The 21,184-nt window shown below is 34.4% G+C and overlaps 2 protein-coding genes across 4 annotated transcripts; both read right to left on the bottom strand.

Moving 5' to 3' along the window:
• Window positions 1–12: 12 nt before the first annotated feature.
• On the bottom strand, window positions 13–12,479 carry abcb6a (ATP-binding cassette, sub-family B (MDR/TAP), member 6a). Its single transcript, XM_052546387.1, has 20 exons — window positions 12,260–12,479; window positions 11,161–11,710; window positions 9,633–9,770; window positions 9,363–9,552; window positions 8,097–8,189; window positions 7,812–8,004; window positions 7,479–7,600; window positions 6,448–6,557; window positions 6,277–6,342; window positions 6,032–6,157; window positions 4,659–4,735; window positions 4,510–4,573; window positions 4,348–4,433; window positions 4,178–4,235; window positions 3,323–3,427; window positions 3,040–3,214; window positions 2,153–2,265; window positions 1,418–1,512; window positions 1,236–1,304; window positions 13–1,151 (listed from the first exon to the last, which is right to left on the bottom strand). The coding sequence occupies exons 2-20, from the start codon at window positions 11,674–11,676 to the stop codon at window positions 992–994; spliced, it is 2,556 nt and encodes an 851-aa protein (XP_052402347.1). The 5' UTR covers window positions 11,677–11,710; window positions 12,260–12,479; the 3' UTR covers window positions 13–991.
• Window positions 12,480–16,591: 4,112 nt separating this feature from the next.
• LOC127949628 (zona pellucida sperm-binding protein 3) lies at window positions 16,592–19,303 on the bottom strand. Of its 3 annotated transcripts, none has more exons than XR_008152399.1 (4): window positions 17,880–18,055; window positions 17,686–17,797; window positions 17,279–17,460; window positions 16,592–16,741 (listed from the first exon to the last, which is right to left on the bottom strand). XR_008152399.1 is itself a non-coding variant. In XM_052547063.1 (3 exons), exons 1-3 carry the CDS (start codon window positions 19,116–19,118, stop codon window positions 16,618–16,620), a joined length of 351 nt encoding a protein of 116 aa, XP_052403023.1. In that variant the 5' UTR covers window positions 19,119–19,303; the 3' UTR covers window positions 16,592–16,617. The 3 variants fall into 3 exon arrangements, 1 of the variants encoding a protein (XP_052403023.1); XR_008152400.1 differs by having other exon boundaries at window positions 17,339–17,460; XM_052547063.1 differs by lacking the exons at window positions 17,279–17,460; window positions 17,686–17,797 and adding an exon at window positions 19,070–19,303 and having other exon boundaries at window positions 17,880–18,057.
• Window positions 19,304–21,184: the final 1,881 nt, after the last annotated feature.

Raw genomic sequence — 21,184 nt, 5'->3', positions numbered from 1 at the left:
ACAAAGAGCATATTAATAAACATATTCCCTTAGTTGCCTTTATTGCACAATAAAATACATACAAAAAATCTTCACCGACTTTATCCATCCGGTTACGACCGTCAGTTGCTATTTCTCCACCCGTTCTTTGAATTAATCATTAAAACAAAACTACTACAAAACAGCAGAAACACACCCCAATGGCTCATTTCAACCTTGTCCCCTGAGTTTAGTGTCAGTCCTACAAAGTGAGCAAGCTCCTATGTCCCATAAACTGAACTGAAGTTGTACAGTATTGCAACTAAGCAATAAACATAACTTCACACACACAAACACACAGCATTACAGAATTATCTTTAAGCACACAAATGATCATAATGTAAAAAAAGTGTGCAGCTAATATATCAGAAATTAACATGAAAACTGATTGAGGAAATGATTCCCTCCTCTGCCTATAACCTAGCCCTAAATTTAAACTTAATCTTAAGTCAGTATAGAAAGTCTTATTTTTGTATTTACTGTTATACAATGGCACCAGAAATATAACTATACATTTTCAAATAAAATTACAATTTGTTCTGATGATAGATCATATATATATACACACACAATAACAATCAGTTGCCGAATGTTCGCTATTACAAAGAAAATCAATGCACCCAGAAAAATACACTTACTTATTAAAATAAAATATCCCCCGCTGTACATTCAACATAATGAAGTTATTGTAGTGGAAGGAGCCATAATTGTCAGAGCATTATATTTTATACTCCGTCAGTCTTCTCTCATAATAATAATAAGCATTATAAATACAATGAGTGAAAAGTAATTGCAAAAGCAATATAAAAAAGAAAGCACTTACATATCTCATAAAAAAAAAATCCTTAGGCAACATGGCTCACTTTTAAAAACTGGCGAAAACAATATTATGTAATATGTCTAATATTTCAAAACAGCACTAGACGAGCTTAAAATGCACACAAAACCAGATCTGATTGCGTGTCTCGTGTGTCTAATGTCCCTTGTGTCCTGTAGTGGATGTTTGAGGCTGTAGTTTCTCAGATTTCCTGTCTTTGGTCTCGGAGTCAGAGGCCGAGTCTGAATCCTGCGCCTGCTGCTGTTTCAGCCACATGTCAGAGTACAGGCCTCCCTTCGCCAGCAGCTCCTCGTGCCTACCACAAACAACACCGGACTTGTAACCACATCGCATTAACTTGGTCTAGATGTGTGTTCAGTGTTCCAGTTAATAAACCCACCTTCCTCTCTCCACAATCTGTCCATCACGAAGTACAAGAATCACATCGGCTCCAATCACAGTCGACAATCTGCAATATGCAAATCAGTGATGGCGTTATACAATAAGAAATTCTTTAATCTAGTTTCATGACTAGTATTTGATGGAAGATGATTTGAGTCATTGATTTAATGATGTGTTTACCTGTGTGCCACCACAATGGTGGTTCTGTTGGCACAGACTTTAGCCAGCGAGGCCTGAATGTTTCTCTCGGTCTGTGTGTCTAGAGCAGAGGTGGCCTATGGGTAGAGTAGAGATAAGTAGTAGTAAATGAGTCTATCAAGAAGAAAGTAGACAAACAAATCTCTTTTACAGTTTTTGTTCTGCTTGTTTTCTATTTCTGTCCAGTATAGCGGAGAAGCTCCGCCCACTGAAATTCCATTGGTCCAAAATCCATCATCGCATATCAAACTAAAAGTTTGGGGACAGTAAGATTTTTTTTTTTTTTTTTTTAATGTTTTAAAAGAAGTCTATAATGCCCATTAAAGCTATAATTAATAAATAACAAAAAAAGAGAAGAATTGTTATATATTACAAAAATTTTATATAACTGCTTTGCTGCTTAATATTTTACTGGAAAGTGACTTTTTTTAAGGATTTTTCCATAAACAAAAAGTTAAAAAGAACAGTGTTTATTTTGTTATATTGTAAATAAATTAACAATTACATTTACGCTTTTATTATCAAAATAGTAATTTCTTAAATTGTCTTAAAGAATCTAACAAACTCTTGAAGAGTAATGCAACTGCACAGCATTATCTGATTAAAAGAAATAATAAAAAAAACATCTCAATAATAAATCATTTAAACAAAAGGCAAAACAGGGATGATTCCCACATCACGTATGCATTCTCCCATAATGCACTGGAGATGTCGTACCTCATCGAGAAGGATGATCTGTGGCGCTTTGAGGATGGTGCGAGCGATGGCGACTCTCTGCTTCTCTCCTCCGCTCAACTTGAGTCCCCTCTCGCCCACCGGAGTGTCATAGCCTACAAATAAATATCAATTATGAATATCACTTAGACTCAAACTGGATGGCATCCTTGTGTTATTTTAGTATCAATGAGATACCATTATTGTATCCATTTTAATTTGATATCCATTTTTAAGTTTTGGTTGCGTTTTTTGCCATTTCAGCAGTTTTTGTCTTTTTTTTTATTTCAGGTTTAGTTTTAGTTATTTTAGTGAATAAAGTTAAACTAAATATTTTTTTACATTTTATATAAGTACATTTTATAAATGTCACATTTTATTTATTTATTGACTACAGTTTAAATATGTGACCCTGGACCACAAAACCAGTCTCTGGGGTATATTTGTAGAAATAAGCAAAAAAAAAAAAAAACATTGTATGGGTCAAAATTATAGATTTTTCTTTAATGCCAAAAATAATTTGGACATTAAGTAAGGATTATGTTCCATGAACATAGTTTGTAAATTTCCTATCGTAAATATATCAAAACTTAATTTTTGATTAGTAATATGCATTGCTAAGTACTTCATTTGGACAACTTTAAAAGCAATTTTCCTTAATATTTAGATTTTTTGCACCCTCAGATTCCAGATATTCCAATAGTTGTATCTCAGCCAGATATTGTCTGATCCTAACAAGCCATAAATCAATGGAAAGATTATTTATTCAGCTTTGAGAGAATGTATAAATCTCAATTTCGAGAAACTGACCCTTATGACTGGTTTTGTGGTTCTGAGTCACATATTATTAGAAGCTGCAAAGTTGTAGATTTCGTCTACATGGTTCTCACCCTCCGGGAAGGTTATGATTTTGTCATGGATGTCAGCAGCGATGGCAGCCTCCTCCACCTCCTGGTCAGACGCAGTAACTCGACCGTAGCGGATGTTCTCTCGAATGCTGTCGTTAAACAGGACGGTATCCTGAGGTACAACGCCAATGTGAGCGCGCAGAGAGGACTGCTTCACCTGATGCACAAGCAGACGTGACACATTTAGAGCAATTTCAACTGCTATGACAGGAATTTAAAGGTACTGTCGGGGTGCCCTTTGTTCTTGTATCAATGACAGGTTCACCTTTGAGATGTCTTGGTCATCTATTTTTACACACCCGCCCTGAACGTCATAAAAACGGAAAAGCAGACGGATGATGGTGCTCTTCCCTGATCCAGACTGTCCAACCTGAAATAAACCAATGAAAATTAATACACATACACAAGTGGTCAAAAAATAATTTTTTGTGGATTTGGTAATTAACAATGGTTATTATTTGAGGAAAAACTGCAATCATTTTTTTTTAGGATTCTTTAATTTAAAAAAAATGATATGAAATAAAAAATCTTCTGTAACATTATAAATGTCTTTACTGTCACTATAGTTCAATTGAATGACTCTTTACTGAATAAAACTATTATATCTTTTTGTTTAAAAAAAATCTTTAAACCCAAACTCTTGAATGGTAGATTCACACAAAAATATTAAGCAGCACAACTGTTTTCAACATTGATAATAGGAAATATTTCTTGAGCAGCAGATAATAAAATAGGATAGGATAGAAGATAATAGAATAGAATAAAATAGGACATAATAGAACAGAATAGGATAGGATAGAATAGAACCTAATAGAATAGAATAGAAAAGAATAGAATAGAATAAGATATGATAGAACAGAACAGGATAGGATAGAATAGAATAGACTAGAATAGGATAGAATAAAACCTAATTGAATAGAATAGAATAGGACATAATTGTACAGAATAGGATATGATAGAACAGAACAGGATAGAATAGAACCTAATAGAATGGAATAAAATAGAATAGAATAGAATAAAATAGGACATAATTGTACAGAATAGGATATGATGGAACAAAACAGGATAGAATAGAACAGAATAGAACCTAATAGAACAGAATAGAGCAGAATAGACTTACAAGTGCAACTGTTTGTCCAGGGAGAACGGTAAAAGAGACGTCTTTTAGAATCTCCTTGCTGCAAGAATATCCCATTTTGAACATTGCTTATTTGTGACACAAATTACTTTATTAATCACAAAATAAAAAAACAGTAGAAACGAATATGAGTTATGAGTGAAGCTGCTCACCCTTGCGTGTAGCTGAAGAAGACATTCTCAAACTCTACTTTTCCCCGTCTGTAGTCCAGGTTTCCAGCGTTGACCTCATCCTTCACCTACATTAAATCATCATGTCTTTAATTATCCCGAAGCTTCTGTGTAACAAACCTCAATGAAAACCCCCCCGCTCACCTCCTCCTCCTCAGTGAAGAGCTTGAACATGCTTTCCATATCAATAAAGGAATTCTGGATCATTCTGTTAGAGAAAAGATAGACATTTACCGTTTGATCTTTTAAAGAAATATATAGTTATCTGTACACAGATGAGAAAATCTTCATGCCTGTAGTATGTTCCAAACCAGTTGAGAGGGGTGTAGAGCTGGATGATGTACGTCCCAAACAGCACATAATCTCCCACCTGGAAGACCATGATGAGTTACACAAACTCAAAACCAAAATCTCTGCTTGTTCTCTGCTCAGTGAAGTAATTGTTTATATTGTTTAGTTTTTTCCCCCTTTGTTTTATTTCACTTCTATGAAAGCCCACTCCTGCCACTAAATAAAAAAAGGGTATTGTGACTTTTAATCTCATAATTTCCCCCCCATAATTTTGATACAAACTCACAATTCTGACTTTTTTCTCAAAGTTACAAATGAGAGACTCAGAATTGCGTGATTTAAACTCGCAAATGCGAGTTATGTAGTCAGAATTGCAAGATATGAGATTTTGTGATTCTTAGAAAAGAAATCGAATTTTCTTTTCTCACAAATTTTGACTTTTTTTTTTGTTAACACACCATTGTAAGAAAAAAAAGTCAGAATTTCTTAGTTTATATCTAACAATTCTGACATTATTTCTCAGAGTTGCAACTTAATATCTCGCAATTGCGAATTTATATCAACCATTATGAGAAGAAGCGGGAAGCGGGTCAGAAGCGGACTTCCATACATTTCACTTTGAAAGATATTGAAATTATGTTTTTTTTTTAAATTAAATTCTGTATCAGTTTGATTGTTATGTACCTTCCTGTCACATTAAATTAACCACCACAATCCAATAAAATATGCTTCAGAGATAGTGAACTGTGACCGTGAAATGACAATAAGAGTAAAACCTCTGAAGTGGAAATATAACAATGGCATTTCAATAATAATCTCATAAATAGAAAGTAATGTAGTGCATTAGACAAAAAAGTGCTTTTTATGAAGCAACACTGAAACTTTAGAAAGAAGCAACATGTCATTTAACTGAGGTGTGCATTTATTGGCTGTTTTGAAAGTGGCTCACCCAATCATGGTAACCTCAGAAGAACGGTCCACTGTGTACATACTCACTACTGTTCAAACATTTGGAGTCAATAAGAATTTTTGTTGTTGTTGAACTGCGTCTCTTATGCTTAAAAAGGCTGCATTTATTTGATGAGAAATACAATAAAACAGTAACATTGAGCAATAACTTTTTTTGTATTTAAATACATATTTAAAATGTTATAATTTTTTTTCCTGTAATGCAAAACAGCATTTATTTGAGAAATAATTTTTTACTGTAACTTATAATTAATTTAATGCATCTTTGCTGAAGAAAACGTTTTATGGTTATGTTCCTTCTTTCGGTATATTTAAAAAAAAAAAAAAAAAAAAAAAATCCTGCTATAAACCATAGATTATTTGATGGCCAGTGGTCTGATATCGGAGTAGTCTTCACTGTTCGTACCTGAAACTTTCCCTCGGTCACGAAGTACGCACAGAGCAGAGATCCGGTCAGAAGACCCAAGCCGATGATGAGGTTCTGCGTTTGATTCAAGAGAGCCAGAGATGCGTTGGTCTTCCACTCCGATACCTGAGCAAAAGAAAAAGTGTTATTTATTTATATTACTGTGAACGTCAGATAAAATAAAGATGAAAAACTACAAATGTTGTGTGGAGAGCAGTCTAAAAAAAACTCTGAACAAATGTTACCTGATATTTCAAGATGGCATTCTCAAAGTTACCCACTTCATAACTCTCTGCATTGTAATATTTCACCTGTTGACAATATCATCATTTTAATCACAGCATATGCACAGCACAATTGTATTATTTTGTGTAACAAACATTCTGACGCCTTAGTCAAACAAATCGTAGCCATACCGTCTCAAAGTTCAATAAAGAGTCCACAGCTTTCGATTTGGCATTGTTATCTTGTGTGTTCATATCTCGTCTGTATTTAGTTCTCCATTCAGTGATAACAATAGTGAGAGCTGACAGAGACACACATAACAGCAATCAACCAATCAATCAAATGCTGATCTAGTATATTTCCATTCTTCTTTCTTTAGTGAGTCTTGAGATGAAAGAATCAAACAATACTGCACTCCATTTTCTTGAGTTTAGATATGTACAGTACACACGATTCATGGAGCATGAACTGTTTATGCAGTATACGGTTCACATTTTGTGAATTACCTGTAAAGCAATATCAAGTGCTATTTTAAAATAATCATTTTTATTTATAAAACCATAGAGTGACACCAATTAATGAATCTTTATAATGCTATTTTGGTATTATTTATATACTGAAGCATTTATATATATATATATATATATATATATATATATATAAGCTTGAATTTATACTGAATTCATATTTTCAGTTTTCACTATAATTTTAGTAAATGTTTTAGTATTTTGATATATGCTTTTGTCATTTTTATTATTATTTGTATATATTATTCCCACATCTATTTAACTTTATTTTTATTCCAGTTTATTTTATTTATTCTAATTTGTCCATTTATGTTTTTCACCTTATATTTATATTTGATGTCATTTCTGCTTTAATCCAATAACTGGAAATTATTTTTAATTGTTTTTATTTAACAAACATTATGCAATGGTGTGGCAAAAAATATTGCAGAATGTTTCCAGACTGCATTCTGTTTCAGCTGCTACACTTACAGAAGGCAGTATATGTTCTGCACAATATGATAACAAACAACTAACAACACCCGAATCAGCGAGAATGATAAAAATATTCATAATTTTGATTTGTAAACCAGACTTTGGTAAGTCAATAAACATAGTTTTAATTTACTTAACCAGAAAAGAAGCAACTACAGTATCTTCAACTATGTGTATGTTCATGTATTCACATTTCGAAATGACTTTTGTTAGATACTTACTGAGGTAGAGGGCCATGCAAACGAAGACTATGAGGCCAAACCAGGCATTGAAATTGGAAATGAAATAGACAATGGCGATGATAATGTCAGCGATAGTGGGGAAGATGCTGAACACGATGTAGCTGTCGGATTCAAAAAAAAAAAAGTATATATATTTCAAGATAATACAAACTGAGATCACTTTTATTGTACTAACCATAGACTATGTTTTATTGCATTAATGCAAATGAATTCAAGATTAATATTGCACATCAACCTACTTGACTGTGTTTATACTTGCATTCCAGTGCTAGACATAAGAAGGTAAAAAAACGAAACAAAGTCAGCTCTGACCTCAGCAGGCTGTTGATGGATGAAGTTCCTCTGTCGATGCTTCTCAGGACTTCCCCTGTGCGGCGGCCCAGGTGCCAGCGCAGAGACAGAGAGTGCAGATGAGCGAAGAGACGCACCTGGACCACGCGGTTAGTGAACTGCTGCACTCGAATCCACAGGAATGAACGCATGTTACTTACAAACCCAGACGATCCTGCAGATGGACCCAAAAGGAGATCAGATCGGATTCTAAAGGATATTCAACATTACACTACACTGAGATTGAATTGGGAGATGTTCCCTTACCAGCTCCACCTCCCTGCAGGAACTTCAGAATCCCATAAACACACACCGTAGTGGCCAGAGTCTTCCAGGGACTCCCATCTGTCAGCTGGTTCACTGTGACAGGAGGAATAAAAATCAGAAATATATATATATATATATATATATATAAATATATATATATATATATACATACATACAGACAAACCAAAATGTATTCAGAAACCTTTTGTCACAGTTTATTTGCTATACTTTAGAAAATGGTTCAGTTCATAAGTGCAGCGCTGCTTTGTTTGCGGCAGAAACCAAGGAAACGTTTAAAGCGTCACCTGCTGACAGAGAGTGAATCTGCATCTCGTTCAGCTCGTCTGCTGTTTCTGTTTCATGCAGATATTTTTTTATGTATAGTTTCACAAAACTCAAGTCAAACCATTCTGTTTTGCTTCAAATTTCGAAATTATACAATCTGATATAGATTAAAAACTGCTCATGTTGCATGTATGCAGCATCTTTGCTTGGATCGTGCAGTGGTTGCTTCTCATTTTAAATGAAAAGGAGCACAGACAAAGCCCTATTTTGTTTATATGAAAATACATATTTTTTTTTTATTTGTGTTACTTATTTTATTTGGCTTGTTTTAAAATTTAAATTTAGTTTTGTTTTTTACATCTACATATTTAAATGTACTTATTTAGCAGACGCTTTTATCCAAAGAAAAGACAATAGAAGCAATCAAAACCAAAAAAAAGAGAATCTATTTTAGCATATTATTATTATAGATAAATTTCAATTTCACAAGGAAACGTGCAGCATTTTACCCAAACCTTAGAATTAGTCTTAAATCTCATTTTATAACAAAAACAAATTGTGAATCAAATCGTGAGTTGAGTGAATCGTTACATCCCTACATCAAACCAAAACAATGTTCAGCTGTTAAATTTAAGTACACAATTAGAAAATACCAATTTATGTCAACCAGTTACCAAGAAATGCTTAATTTTGTTCAGCCTGTGGTGTAAAAAGATCGCATTAGCAATTAAAGAAAAACACTTGGCAAAACATGGTGTCTGAATGAAGTGTCTGAATAGATTTTGTTTTTGGGGTACAATATTTCACAGTTCACTTTATTTTGCCATCCTTGCTTACATAAATTAACTATTGTCCTGCACCTACTAGTAAAAAAAATATCCAAAATTGTATCTGGTATAATTTTTGTTTTGACTATATATGTGTGTGTGTGTGCGCGCACAAATAATTGATTATGGACTACATATGAATTTTATTCTTTACCTATGTTCTTGTAGTAGATGGGCACAAACACATTGATGACGCGCTCCACTGCCAGCATCCCGAGACAGAGCAGAACCAGCAGCTGGAGCAGGACGTTGCCTTTAGGCCACATGTACGGCACCAACAGACGCACCTTCTTCCCAAAATCTTTCCATGTAGACTGATTCTCATTTGAATTACCCAAAAGAGGCTGAAAACATGCAAGAGATGCATTAATAAGATTAATTATAATTACCAAAGTGAGATTTGAGAGTGAATGTAAAGTCTTACTGCTCCGTGCTCCACATCTCGCTCGTCTTCATTGACCAGAATCATGTACGGCCGGCGTGGCAAGCCCGGAGCTTTGAGGCCTAACAGGAAAAGCAAACCCGAGCTGAAGTACCGCACCAGCCAGAAAGCAAACTCCATCTGCAGACAATGAATATTATGAACAGAATGATAATGATTTGCTATTGTTTGTATCTGCTTGAATCTCTCGGATATAAGAGTAAAGAGTGACATTACTATAATGCGTCTTTATGTTTTGTTTTAGTCATTAGCTTTAAAAAAAAAAAAAAAAAAAAGTTCTTCAAAGTTTTAACATTTTTTTTACAAATAAAATTTTATTAAGTAGCATGGATTTGATTGCAGTTTATCCAGTGAATTTGCTGACTGAACTTGTGTTCTGTAATTAGTGAGAAGTTTAACCAATTCAAAACAAAGTACATAAAATATCATATATTAAATATGAAAATGTTTTAATTTAAATCAAATAAAAATTGGGAGTTATACGTAAAATAAAATAAAAACTAGACTAAATATATAAAAAATTATATATTTACATTTAGAATTATAATTTAAAACAATTATAATTATTGATAATGTGTTAAAAGTTAAACTATTAATAATATAATATTTAATTATAAAACACATTAGAACATAGCTATTTGATTGTCCTGAGATAATTAAATGTAATAATAATAATAAGCTGTATACACAGTATAAAAACTTAATTATTTTAATTAAATTTTATATGTACAATATATATATTTGCAAAGCTTTTTTATTTGAAAACTGGACTCTTTTTTTTAAATTGTTTTCTTTTTTTTAGGAAAATCTGTCCAATTTATTGCCATTTTTACAACATGGATTCAACATTCAATGTTTTAACAGCTAGACTAGAATGAGTAGAGTGAAACTTTCTCATCATGAAGTGTCACAGAATCTGTTATCTGATTGGTCAATCTCGAAGAGGTGGGGTGTGGCTAATGCAAGCGGGAAGGAATGCGGCAGAACTGACAATGACTCGACACTATTTCCATGTCACTGTCTACTATGTAAAGAAAAAACACATAATGACTCAACAATATTATTTTTCAATGACAGTCAAACTTAATAGCTGAGTCACTGCTGAGTTGTTAAACCTCATCTGCTGGATCCAGAAACATTATTGTAAAAACAAAAAATCATATTTTCACACTATTACCAAAATGCTGAGTCATGGTGTGTGAGCAGGATTCCTACATCTGTCACCACTTTCAAACCCTTGCACTTAAGACAGAACAATGGCATCAGTGCCAAAGGTTAGAGTACAGAAACAGATGATAATACAATATAGGCCACAATACATTAAAAAAAACAATAAAAGTACTACAATCTGGTGCATAACTTAACATAATTCAATAGTAATGATGTTAAAGACTGGTAAGCCATTGCTTTCCACTTGGTGGATGAAAAACAGACAAAAAAATCCTGTATACTTATATTAATGCAAATTGTCATAAACATAAACAATAAACAAACACACACACACACTTACCTGTTGATCAAATGTTTCTAGAGTCCACCACCACTGAGGGCTCATCCACGACACATACGCCAGGTTTTCGGCAGCAAACGCAACGGCCCAGTACATCAGCAGTACCGTACTGTGTCCTCTGGTTCTGTCCCGCAGCAGAACCCTCCTCCTCTCCAGACGCAGCAGGGCCACGGCCCAAATCCAGCCCAGCATGGAGAGACAGCCATACACGACCACGTACCCCGGCAGCTCTCCGCTTCGGGCAACCCGAAACACCATCCAGCCCAGAGCCTGCAGGACGAGCAGCACCGACAGGCCCACCTGTAGCCGGAAGAGTCGCGAGCGGGGGATGAACTTGGGCTCCATGGCTGTGCCGTAACGGCTGTAACATATGCACAGAAACGTGCCGAAGAGGACGGAGAGCGTGAGGAGGACGGATGGCACGAGGGTGAAGTAGAAGCACAGAGTCAGACCGCCCTCCACCCAGACCTCCTGCATGGAGACCCCCGCCTCACAGTAACTCTTCAGCTCCACCATGATAATGATGATGACGGACCCACACAAATAATATCTGGAAGAAAACAATATGGTAAGGATACCTGATCAACTTTTGCTTCCAACAACCAAACAAAAATAATAATAATTATATGGTACTGTATGGATTCACAAACTATAGTGTTTACTCCAGTGTATTTACTACAAGATACAAAGAATATCACAATAATGTCAAGTGGAAAATGATATATTTTCATAGTATATGTGCAAAGAAATAAGCATCACTATGCTACATGCCCCAAAACTGTATACTACCATAGTAAACGTAGAAAGTACCAGCGTTATTATAGTTAAACTGGTATACTAAAACTAAAATCATAATTTCAGAATCATAAATTCAAAATCTAAAAAGGCACTTAAAGGCTTTTACAATTGAACTCTTTATGAATAAAATACCAGCTTTCTATTACACCACCATGGTTTTACAACGATACTCTACTATGGTACAGTTCTTCTTTGTAAGTGTAATTTATAACCATGCATATCAAAGTAACGTAGTATTACTATCTGATACCAGGCTCATGTAAACTTGTGTTAGGCCAATTAAATTAGATACTGAACTAACCTGTTTCAGATGTCACTGAGATCCTTCTAGTCTTCCGAGTGCGTCTTCGAATAAAGGTGTCCTCTCAGATGAACGTAAGCGCTGCTAAATCAATTAAACGTCTGCGTTTACTGAATGTCCTTGCAGCCTTAAACTCACACCGTTCAACTCCAACACATCCACGACTTACACAATAATAACACCGGGACAAACCGACGTCACTCCGCAGACCGGAGTCTGGCGGTGTTTCATGGTCCTAGTGCACAGATACTCAACAAAGAGCTGTCATGGGCCATGTTACTTTTCTCAACGCTAATAAGAATTGTCCAATCACAGTTCGTTGTGATTACTGAATGATTTTTTTTTTAACAGTTTAGTCATTACTGAAGTGGATTTCATATCTATGTAAAATATAAAGTGTTAGAAAGAATGAAATGATATAAACGATTATACTTATTTTTTACAACGTAAATGTCTACGGTAAGATAAAAAAACGTCATAAGATTTGAATGGGACTCAGTGGGAGGTTTGGCTTTCAGAGCAGCCGAGCGCCCCCTGAAGGAATAAACTATTTTATTTTATTTTATTTTATTTTATTTTATTTTGTTTTATTTTGTTTTGTTTTGTTTTGTTTTGTTTTGTTTTATTTTATTTTATTTTATTTTATTTTATTGTTGCAAACTGGTAATTTACCAGCAGAGGACAGCATTATACAGGTTATGTTCGTCTTTTGCTTACTGAAACTGTGGTTATACTCTACTACACAACTACATTCTATTTTTTGCTAGTATGTGCAGCAGTACATATCAATTGCATTTATATTTTGCTGTCTAATCAAATGATGAGTAAACATCATCATTGCTGACATTACTTTTAAATTAATTCATCATGGAAATGGAAGGTCAAGTCGTAGCATTGCATTGTCATCCAGATATTCCCAGGGGCGCTGCACAAGATCCCAGGCCCTATGCATAGGCAGTCCTAATGCCCCCCCTTCCTCCCTTGAAAATCTATATTCCAGACTTTTCAAGTGCCTGCTCTCCCTTTTGGGGCCCTGGTAATCAGTACTGGTTTTACCCCCAGTCCGACGCCCCTGGATATTCCGTGCATCCAGAACATTCAGAGATACTGTACATACGACTACATACTGTAACATTAGTACGTGTAGCACAGCAGTGTGCTGTTGTGAACACATGCTGTGTCTTTGTTTTGCATTGTACTTTATACTTCTGCACAAAAAAAAAAAACCCTTCTACTCTATTTATTTAATTTGGTCGCTTGTTTTTGTATGTGCATGCATGTTTAGCTGAATTACACAGGTTCATATAAAAAAAATAAAAAATAATAATAAATAAAACATTTATCAGCAAAGTTTAGAAATTTTGTTTTACAAAATCATAATCAAGACACGAGAGACATGTGAGACTAGGATTGTGTGTACTTACTAGAATAAAGAAAAACAACATATGCTCACAGAGAGCATTTTTGAAAGCTGTGGGGAATTATTGTGGATTGTTTCTGGTTCCTGATTTCTATATGGAACTATATAAGGGTCAAAGGTAACACTTCGATATGGAAAAGGTAATCAGTCATCAAAACAGAATCCAGAATTAGCTGCTGAAGTGACATCTGTGTTCATTCATTTTTACCAAGACAAATTGGTAAATTTGGCTCTTCATTTCCTGAATACACTGAAGTGAAGTCTGTGATCTGTAGACATGTATGTGTTATTAATAGAGGAGGTCAGTGAAGCCCAGACTCTGGCCCATTATAAAGACTAACAGGAACTTAATTGTTTCCTGAGTGTCTGCAACTTGGGCTGCAAAAGAAAGGTAATTAAATCTCCTCCTCCATTATGAACATTTCATTGTTGACGGGGGTCTTCATTAAGGGGTTAATTATGAGCTCTGACAGGGTTCGTCTCGCTTCATGACAGGAGGCCTTTTGTCATCTTTATCTGGGTTGGTCTACCTTCCAAATGCAAATACTAGAGGAACAGGGTCATTTACACAGAGTATAATAACTCAAGTGCTTTATTAGAAGACAGTTAGGCTTCCAAACGCAATGCAAAAAAGGAAATAACACTAGAATGCAATCATTTATAAATTGCCAAAAAAAAAAGAAAAAAAGAAAGAAAGAAATATAAATGAATAATATGTGTCAAAATTGTGCATGCTTATGTATTAACACATTTTTAAACAAATTCTAAAATAAAAATATTTCTTTAATGACACAAAAAGGCTGTTAGAAAAAAAAAAAACTACAATGTTGTTATACTAATAAAATGAGAAGAAAAGTACAATGAAAGAAAAATACAAATATTCAAGAAATTAAATGAAAATAGTGTCTTTTTTAAATATTGTATATATTATGGATAAATTGTAAAAAAAAAAATGATTTGAAATATAGATACAACAACAAAATATGATGTACATATCAAAGTACACATATTCAAAATACATTATCTTAAAAGTAATATCTCAAGAAGTTTTGACTCCCAAGTAAATTGATCTTATTCTAAGGATGTCTGTTTAGACTTCTTACTGGAAAACATTTATTTTTTGTTTAGTTTTTTCAGTGTTTGCCAGCACTTTTTTCTCTTAACTTTACATACATTGAATACATTTTTATTGCATTTTATTGTACAGCTGTGCCTCAATCCATAATGTTAACATACAAACATGCATATCTATCTATCTATCTATACAGGTGGGAAAGTTATATATATACGTTTGCCTTTATGGCTATCAAACTCATTTTTATTTATTATTTTGTCATTTTAATTCCTTTTAAAACCTTTATTTTGCTCAGATACACTTTGTGATTTGATATCAGCTGGTCTTTAAAAACAGTGCCGCTTGATTTTATTTCACAACAACATTTAGTAACTTATCATAATGGCCCTGAATTATAATAATTCCCCTTTTTACCATCGCCAGCAGTTCTTTCTGGGCATTTGGAGGACAGCAAACTGCAGCAGCGCCATAAAAAATGTGGTTTATTACTCATTACTGGGTCACTGTGAGTCAATGGATGTGTTAGTAAAACACACAGAAATAACACAACATCAGCCGGGCTAAAAACACACCATTATACGTCTATGCCCCACTTCATATTAATAAAGCTTCCTATTGCTTTTATGGCCATTTTAATTATGTCTATTTGTCTTCCTGTTCCCATGAGCCCTGTGCACGGACGCAGTCAGTTTCAAATCAAGACACAGACCATAAAACTCAGTCACCAAAATATAAAATTGGATTTGTAATGCAAGAGGCTGTGTATTAGGCTCACTGCTCCATGTTCTCTAAAGAGAAAATAAAGCTTGGAACATAAATAGACATTTTGGAAGCAATCTCAAATCTTTTATTCATGTCAAAAATGGTTTACATAACCAATTAAGGATGCACATGTTGAATTAATAGTTATTCAACTATATATATATATATATATATATATATATATATATATATATATATATTCTGATTTCTGATTCTGATATATATATATATATATATATATATAAATAATAAGTGCTGTCATACGATTAATCCCATCCAAAATAAGTTTACGTAATGTGTAAATGTATATATATATATAAATACATGCACACAAGCATATATTTATGAGAAATACGCTGTTGTATAATATTTTCAAAATATATACTGTGTATTTATACATACACAATTTTTATTTTGGTTGCAATTAATCGTTTGACACAGAAATAAATACAGTAATATACACACAGTAATATTATATATACACATTTTAAATGTGACTTATGCTCAACTACTTCAATTTCAAATTTTCAAATAATTGATATTGCTGACACGCAGCTGAATTTTCAGCATCATTCCTCCGGTCTTCAGTGTCACATGATCCTTCAGAAATCATTCTAACATGCTGATTTGCTGCTCAAAAAAGATTGTTGTGCTCCCTGATTTTTAAAATATATACACACAAAGAATAACATTTGTAAGAAACTATCGCGGTGACCCCTCACTTTTTCATACATTCAAACTTAGTTTGATTTGACACTCAATATGTTCTTAATAAAAAGTGGTTGAACAATCTTAGAAGCAAGAACGTTTCATTTGAATTGAACTTTTTTGCATTCTAAAAGCATATGAGCACACTCAGTCACATACACCAGTGTCACTTTTCTGGAAAGCACTGAAAAATCGTTGAGTAGCAAGTTGTAACTATGCTTCAAACCGGTAAATAGCGCTGCATCAGCCCTTTTAAAAGCTGAAGGGTCATTTACTACAAATGGGATCCCCAGAACAGAAACAAGAAGCTAATGGGCTTTAACCAACTAACTGCAGGCAACACCAGACCAAAGAAACAAAGCACCCATTTAGATAAAACCGCCTTTATCATCCTCATTCACAAGTCAACACAAGTCGTTTCTGCACCTTTGGTAAAGCAACTTTCCAAGGATAATGACACACAAAAGTCCAACTGCAACCACCAAAGCAGCCATGAGCACCAACTCCATGGAGAACTCTAGAAAAAGAAGATGAGAAGTAAGGGCTATGACATGGATGCTTGACAGAGACCTACATCTTTTTATTTGCAGTGGCCCCAAAACATATTTGGACTCTTAAAGTTACTCTTAATATGCCGGCTAAAATCACTTTTCTCAGCCACTCTTTTTAATTATGGTGGTCTCAAGGTGAATTTTCACATATGTAAATTCATAAACTTACAATTGTTCAGTAGTTTTGCAGTAGCTTAATGTAACACATTCCAGAAGTTTTTACAATTACAAAGGGGCCGAGACTTGCCTTATTTTTCCAAGTAAAATGCATTTCCATGAGGATTCAAGGAATGTAATATTTCAGAAATTAATACTTTTGGTCAGCAAGGATGCATTAAACTGACCAAAAGAGACTAAAGTTACATATGATTTGTCACAAGGAATGCTGTTCTTCTTATCTTTATATGTCAAAGTTTAACCCTTTAACTTGAAATGCCATTTTAATGTTTTTGAGAGGCTTTATAAATAATAAAAAAATCCATTTAAAAGTCAACATTCACTACAGTTCAAAAGTTTGGGGTCTGCAAGATCCAGATTTTTCTGAAAGAAGTCAACATGGTGACCTGGATCTTTTGACGACATCTGAGAGGACTTGTGAATTTGCAGTAGAGGCTCATCCTCCATTGACAGCTGTTCACAGACAAAAATCGGCCCAATAGTATAGCCTCATCTTCCAGTGTGGGATCTTAAAAAAAGCTTTTAAATTAGTGAATTATAACTTCAGATTTTACTTTAAAAAGCACCTGTCCCGTGTGTTCATGTTTTTACACCTGTCTGATCTTGACAGACTGAAAGGAAGAAATGGAGAAAGTGTCCACAGCAAAGGTGGTGAAAGGAACTCCATACAAACATTTTGGCCAAATGATTTTGTTAGGAACCACACCAGTTTGCTGACGATTAATAGACTCACCTCTCCGAGGGAATCTTGCTGAAATCTGAACGCCTCAATCGGAAATTATAACTTGTCATCCTGTATCCTGGACATGAACCTGGAATTTGTCAGCCTGGCATCCATCATGCATCTAACGATTTTAGTTAAGGGCATAAACCAACAATAGCCCAACAGTAAAGCACTCAAAAGGTCTGTCAGGAAGAGTCGCTCACCCGCTGTTCTCGATGATCGTGTACATGGAGGCAGCTTCCCCGCTGCGGCCCAAAGTAGCTGCGCAGCTTTCCACGAACACCCGCAGAGGAACGCGATTAGCACGCACCACTGACGCTTCCAGGTTTATGAAATCTCCCAGAAAGTAAGTGTTAGATGGTCGCTCATACCTCCAGTCATCTGTAGGACAGGTTAAGATCGTCAGATTAAGATCTGAAACAAAATAACGCTAGAAGACTCCATTCCTGTCATGAGTTTGAGGGAGAAGTGTAGCTGTTCTTCGCCAGCTTTCGACGCAACATAGGGAATCCAGGTGGGATGCAACGCATTTCCACTCACATTGTGTTTCCTAGAAGTCGCAAGACACCATACAGGGCACATGGAGAAGCAGAGGGAGTACAACAACTTTAGTACCATTGCAATTTCAAGAATATTCTCATAACGCTTTACTTAAGATGCATAATTGAGAGATTAAAAGTATATTAACCTGTTAACTGTCACCCTGGCCCCTCGGTGGGACACCTACGTTTACTTCACTATATTACAAATAAATCCTAATCTAATCATGACGAACTATATAACGTTAGAAAGGTCTAAGACTCCTAAATCTTTTTTTTTTTTGGTAAAAAACTAAAAATTCATCATTTGAAACCCATTTTTAAATCAAACATTTAATTACCATGAAAATGGTACATCAAAAGCATGTTACAAAATGTTTTCAGTCATGAATTGTAGGCTTGGATCATGCACTTTCAAGTCGAGGTTCAAAAATGTGATTGACAGTTAAGAGGTTAAATCTCACATAAAACACAAACACAGAATATTCTAAAACAAAAGAAAAACTATTTGGAATGGTCATCTTATTTTTGTATATTAAAAGAACCAAAACAATACCACCTTTTTTTTAGCATAGCACTAAAATTCCATGTTGAAGTATAAACTAAAGCCTGATTATCATGCCATCATGTTAGATTGTAAAAGAGGTTTACCTTGGGTAGATGCAATGAAGTGCAACCATAGCTTCATTAGTTTACACAATCGGTGTGTTAGGAACAGGTGAAGGTGTATACACCAACACAAAAGGAATAAACCAGTGAATCTTCAGTCATTGGTACACGTAGATATTAATACAATTTAAATACCATTCTTGCAAGTAAAAAATATATAAATATATATATATAAAAAAACTTGCATTTGTATCTGGACAATCTCTTGTGATGGAGGTCCAAGTTTCGAAACATGTTGGATGCTACCGCATTTTGATCAAACTGTGCAGGCCCTTGCACTGGCACTGTATGTCTGAAGATGAGATTTTGACTAAAGCTCTGATCTAAAGATGGTTCCCCTCGATTCACTGGTTCAGCACGACACAATCAACTATATATATATAACATCAACGACCAGTGAACTTCTTCTCATTGTCAGTCTCTGAGTTTTCAAAGGATGCAACTACTTACCTATCTCTATTTAATGTTGATTGGCTGGAAAGGTCCGGTTCAATTTTGACTCCGCCCTTTTAAATGTCCCTCCAGCCCATGCTTATTAAGAAGCTGTAGAGCTCTATTCAACTGCAGTCAACGTTACTGACTTGTTTCACAATACTAGAACTTTTTACCTGATCATTTGACAACATGAGCAAAAATATACAAAATATATGTTTAAAAATAATTATATTGTCATCGTCATGAAAAAGCAAGAAATTATGGAAAAAAGCACATTTACGTTAATTATGCCTCATATGAACATTGACATTTTTATACTGTAATACAAGGGTTTCACCAGAAAACTGGATTTTTTTAAATATTAAAATTGGATGCATTATAATTTACAAAGGTTATTTTTGATGAAATGAAATGATTTTAATTATGGACATATTGATATTTTTGAACAAGGGCTTTCAAAAAAAAAAAACAAAAAATATATATATATATATATATATATATATATATATATATATATATATATATATAATAATAATATAAATATATATAAAAAAAATATATATATATATTAATATATTAAATAAGATGCATTACATGTAATCATTAAAAAGGAATCTTTATACTTTATACACATCCAAGGGTTTTTATCAGATCAAATTTTTTAAATATATGAAAATATTATTTATATCAAAGAAATTATGCTAATCTCTGTTAAATATACAAAGAAAACAATTCTACTCAGTTCAGTTTTTTCTCATTTACACCACTATATATACACTATACACTAAGAGAGAAAACCATTCTTAAAGGAAATACAGACTAAATGAACTATTTTCAAAGGTTGCAATGGATTCTTTCACACTTTATCCTACAAAACGCACCACTGATTCCCTCACGCGCATAAAGCGTGTTTATCAGGTGGCGTGTTGTGTTAGTCTTTCACAGAATTTTACGACATGCTGTGCTAAACGCTCCGACACGAGAGGAAGCTGTGAGAGGACAGGTCTCAGATCAGTTGGAGCTGCCTATCAGCCCTATTATGCTGTTCTGAGTAACTCCATAAATGGTTTCTAATTTGGCCCCGGGGACCTGAATGGGACCGGTGGCGTCTGTGGCTCCGGTGCCAGAAAGCAAGGGCCATCTGCTGGGGACCGCAGGAAGCAGGTATCCGTGACCCCTCTACTCCCGGCAGACACAGACAGACAGCAGCTGCTCATTATGAAACAAGCTAAATGAGCTCTGAGCCGTCATTACAGAGAGTCTCACACCACTAGAGGGCAGCGCCAGCTCTAATGATGAGCTCTTTATATGAAAGGCTTTCAGGCTGGATGAATTCTGAATAGCATACTGTTATTATTTCAGCTACATCTCACTATGGCAGAAAGATTAGCATGTTAATATACTATTTCAAGTTCACTAGAAATATTTTTTTTAGATGCATGACCAACCACATTCATCAAAATGTGCACTATATCACCCTGGCAATAAATGTGGTTGTGCGTGTGCATGTTTTTGTGACATATCAGGACACAACTCTGTATAATGACATGGGTATGACACAGGTATTACAAGGAGAGGGTGACTTATGAGGACATAACCCATGTCCCCATTTTCAAAACGCTTATAAATCATACAGAATGAGTTTTTTGAGAAAGTAAAAATGCACAAAGTTTCCTGTGAGGGTTAGGGTTGGTGTAGGGCCATAGAATATACAGTCTGTACAGTATAAAAACCATTACGCCTATGGGATGTACCCACTTTTCACAAAAACAAATGTGTGTGTGTATATATTGTCAGTGTCAAAGGATATATTTAGATATATTTTTGTTTACATAATTTAAGTATGCATACTGTGTTTATTTATT

The sequence above is a fragment of the Carassius gibelio genome, chromosome B1 (genome assembly GCF_023724105.1).
Source record: "Carassius gibelio isolate Cgi1373 ecotype wild population from Czech Republic chromosome B1, carGib1.2-hapl.c, whole genome shotgun sequence".
Classification (NCBI taxonomy): domain Eukaryota; kingdom Metazoa; phylum Chordata; class Actinopteri; order Cypriniformes; family Cyprinidae; genus Carassius; species Carassius gibelio.
Note: the sequence above shows the minus strand (reverse complement) of the source record. Positions and strands in the feature narration are given on the sequence as shown.

What these genes read in the sequence shown, in the direction of transcription:
- abcb6a (XM_052546387.1), bottom strand. Translation starts at nt 11,676, where the DNA reads ATGGTGGAGCTGAAGAGTTACTGTGAGGCGGGGGTCTCCATGCAGGAG. An exon ending in ACCATTGTGGTGGCACACAG is followed by an intron (nt 1,305 to 1,417) that starts GTAAACACATCA and finishes TGCATATTGCAG; the next exon opens with ATTGTCGACTGTGATTGGAG. An exon ending in CAGATTGTGGAGAGAGGAAG is followed by an intron (nt 1,152 to 1,235) that starts GTGGGTTTATTA and finishes TGTTTGTGGTAG; the next exon opens with GCACGAGGAGCTGCTGGCGA.
- LOC127949628 (XM_052547063.1), bottom strand. Translation starts at nt 19,118, where the DNA reads ATGTTTCGAAACTTGGACCTCCATCACAAGAGATTGTCCAGATACAAA. An exon ending in GAGATTGTCCAGATACAAAT is followed by an intron (nt 18,058 to 19,069) that starts GCAAGTTTTTTT and finishes CCTGTCCTACAG; the next exon opens with ATGACTGGAGGTATGAGCGA. An exon ending in ACGATCATCGAGAACAGCGG is followed by an intron (nt 16,742 to 17,879) that starts GTGAGCGACTCT and finishes TTCTTTTTCTAG; the next exon opens with AGTTCTCCATGGAGTTGGTG.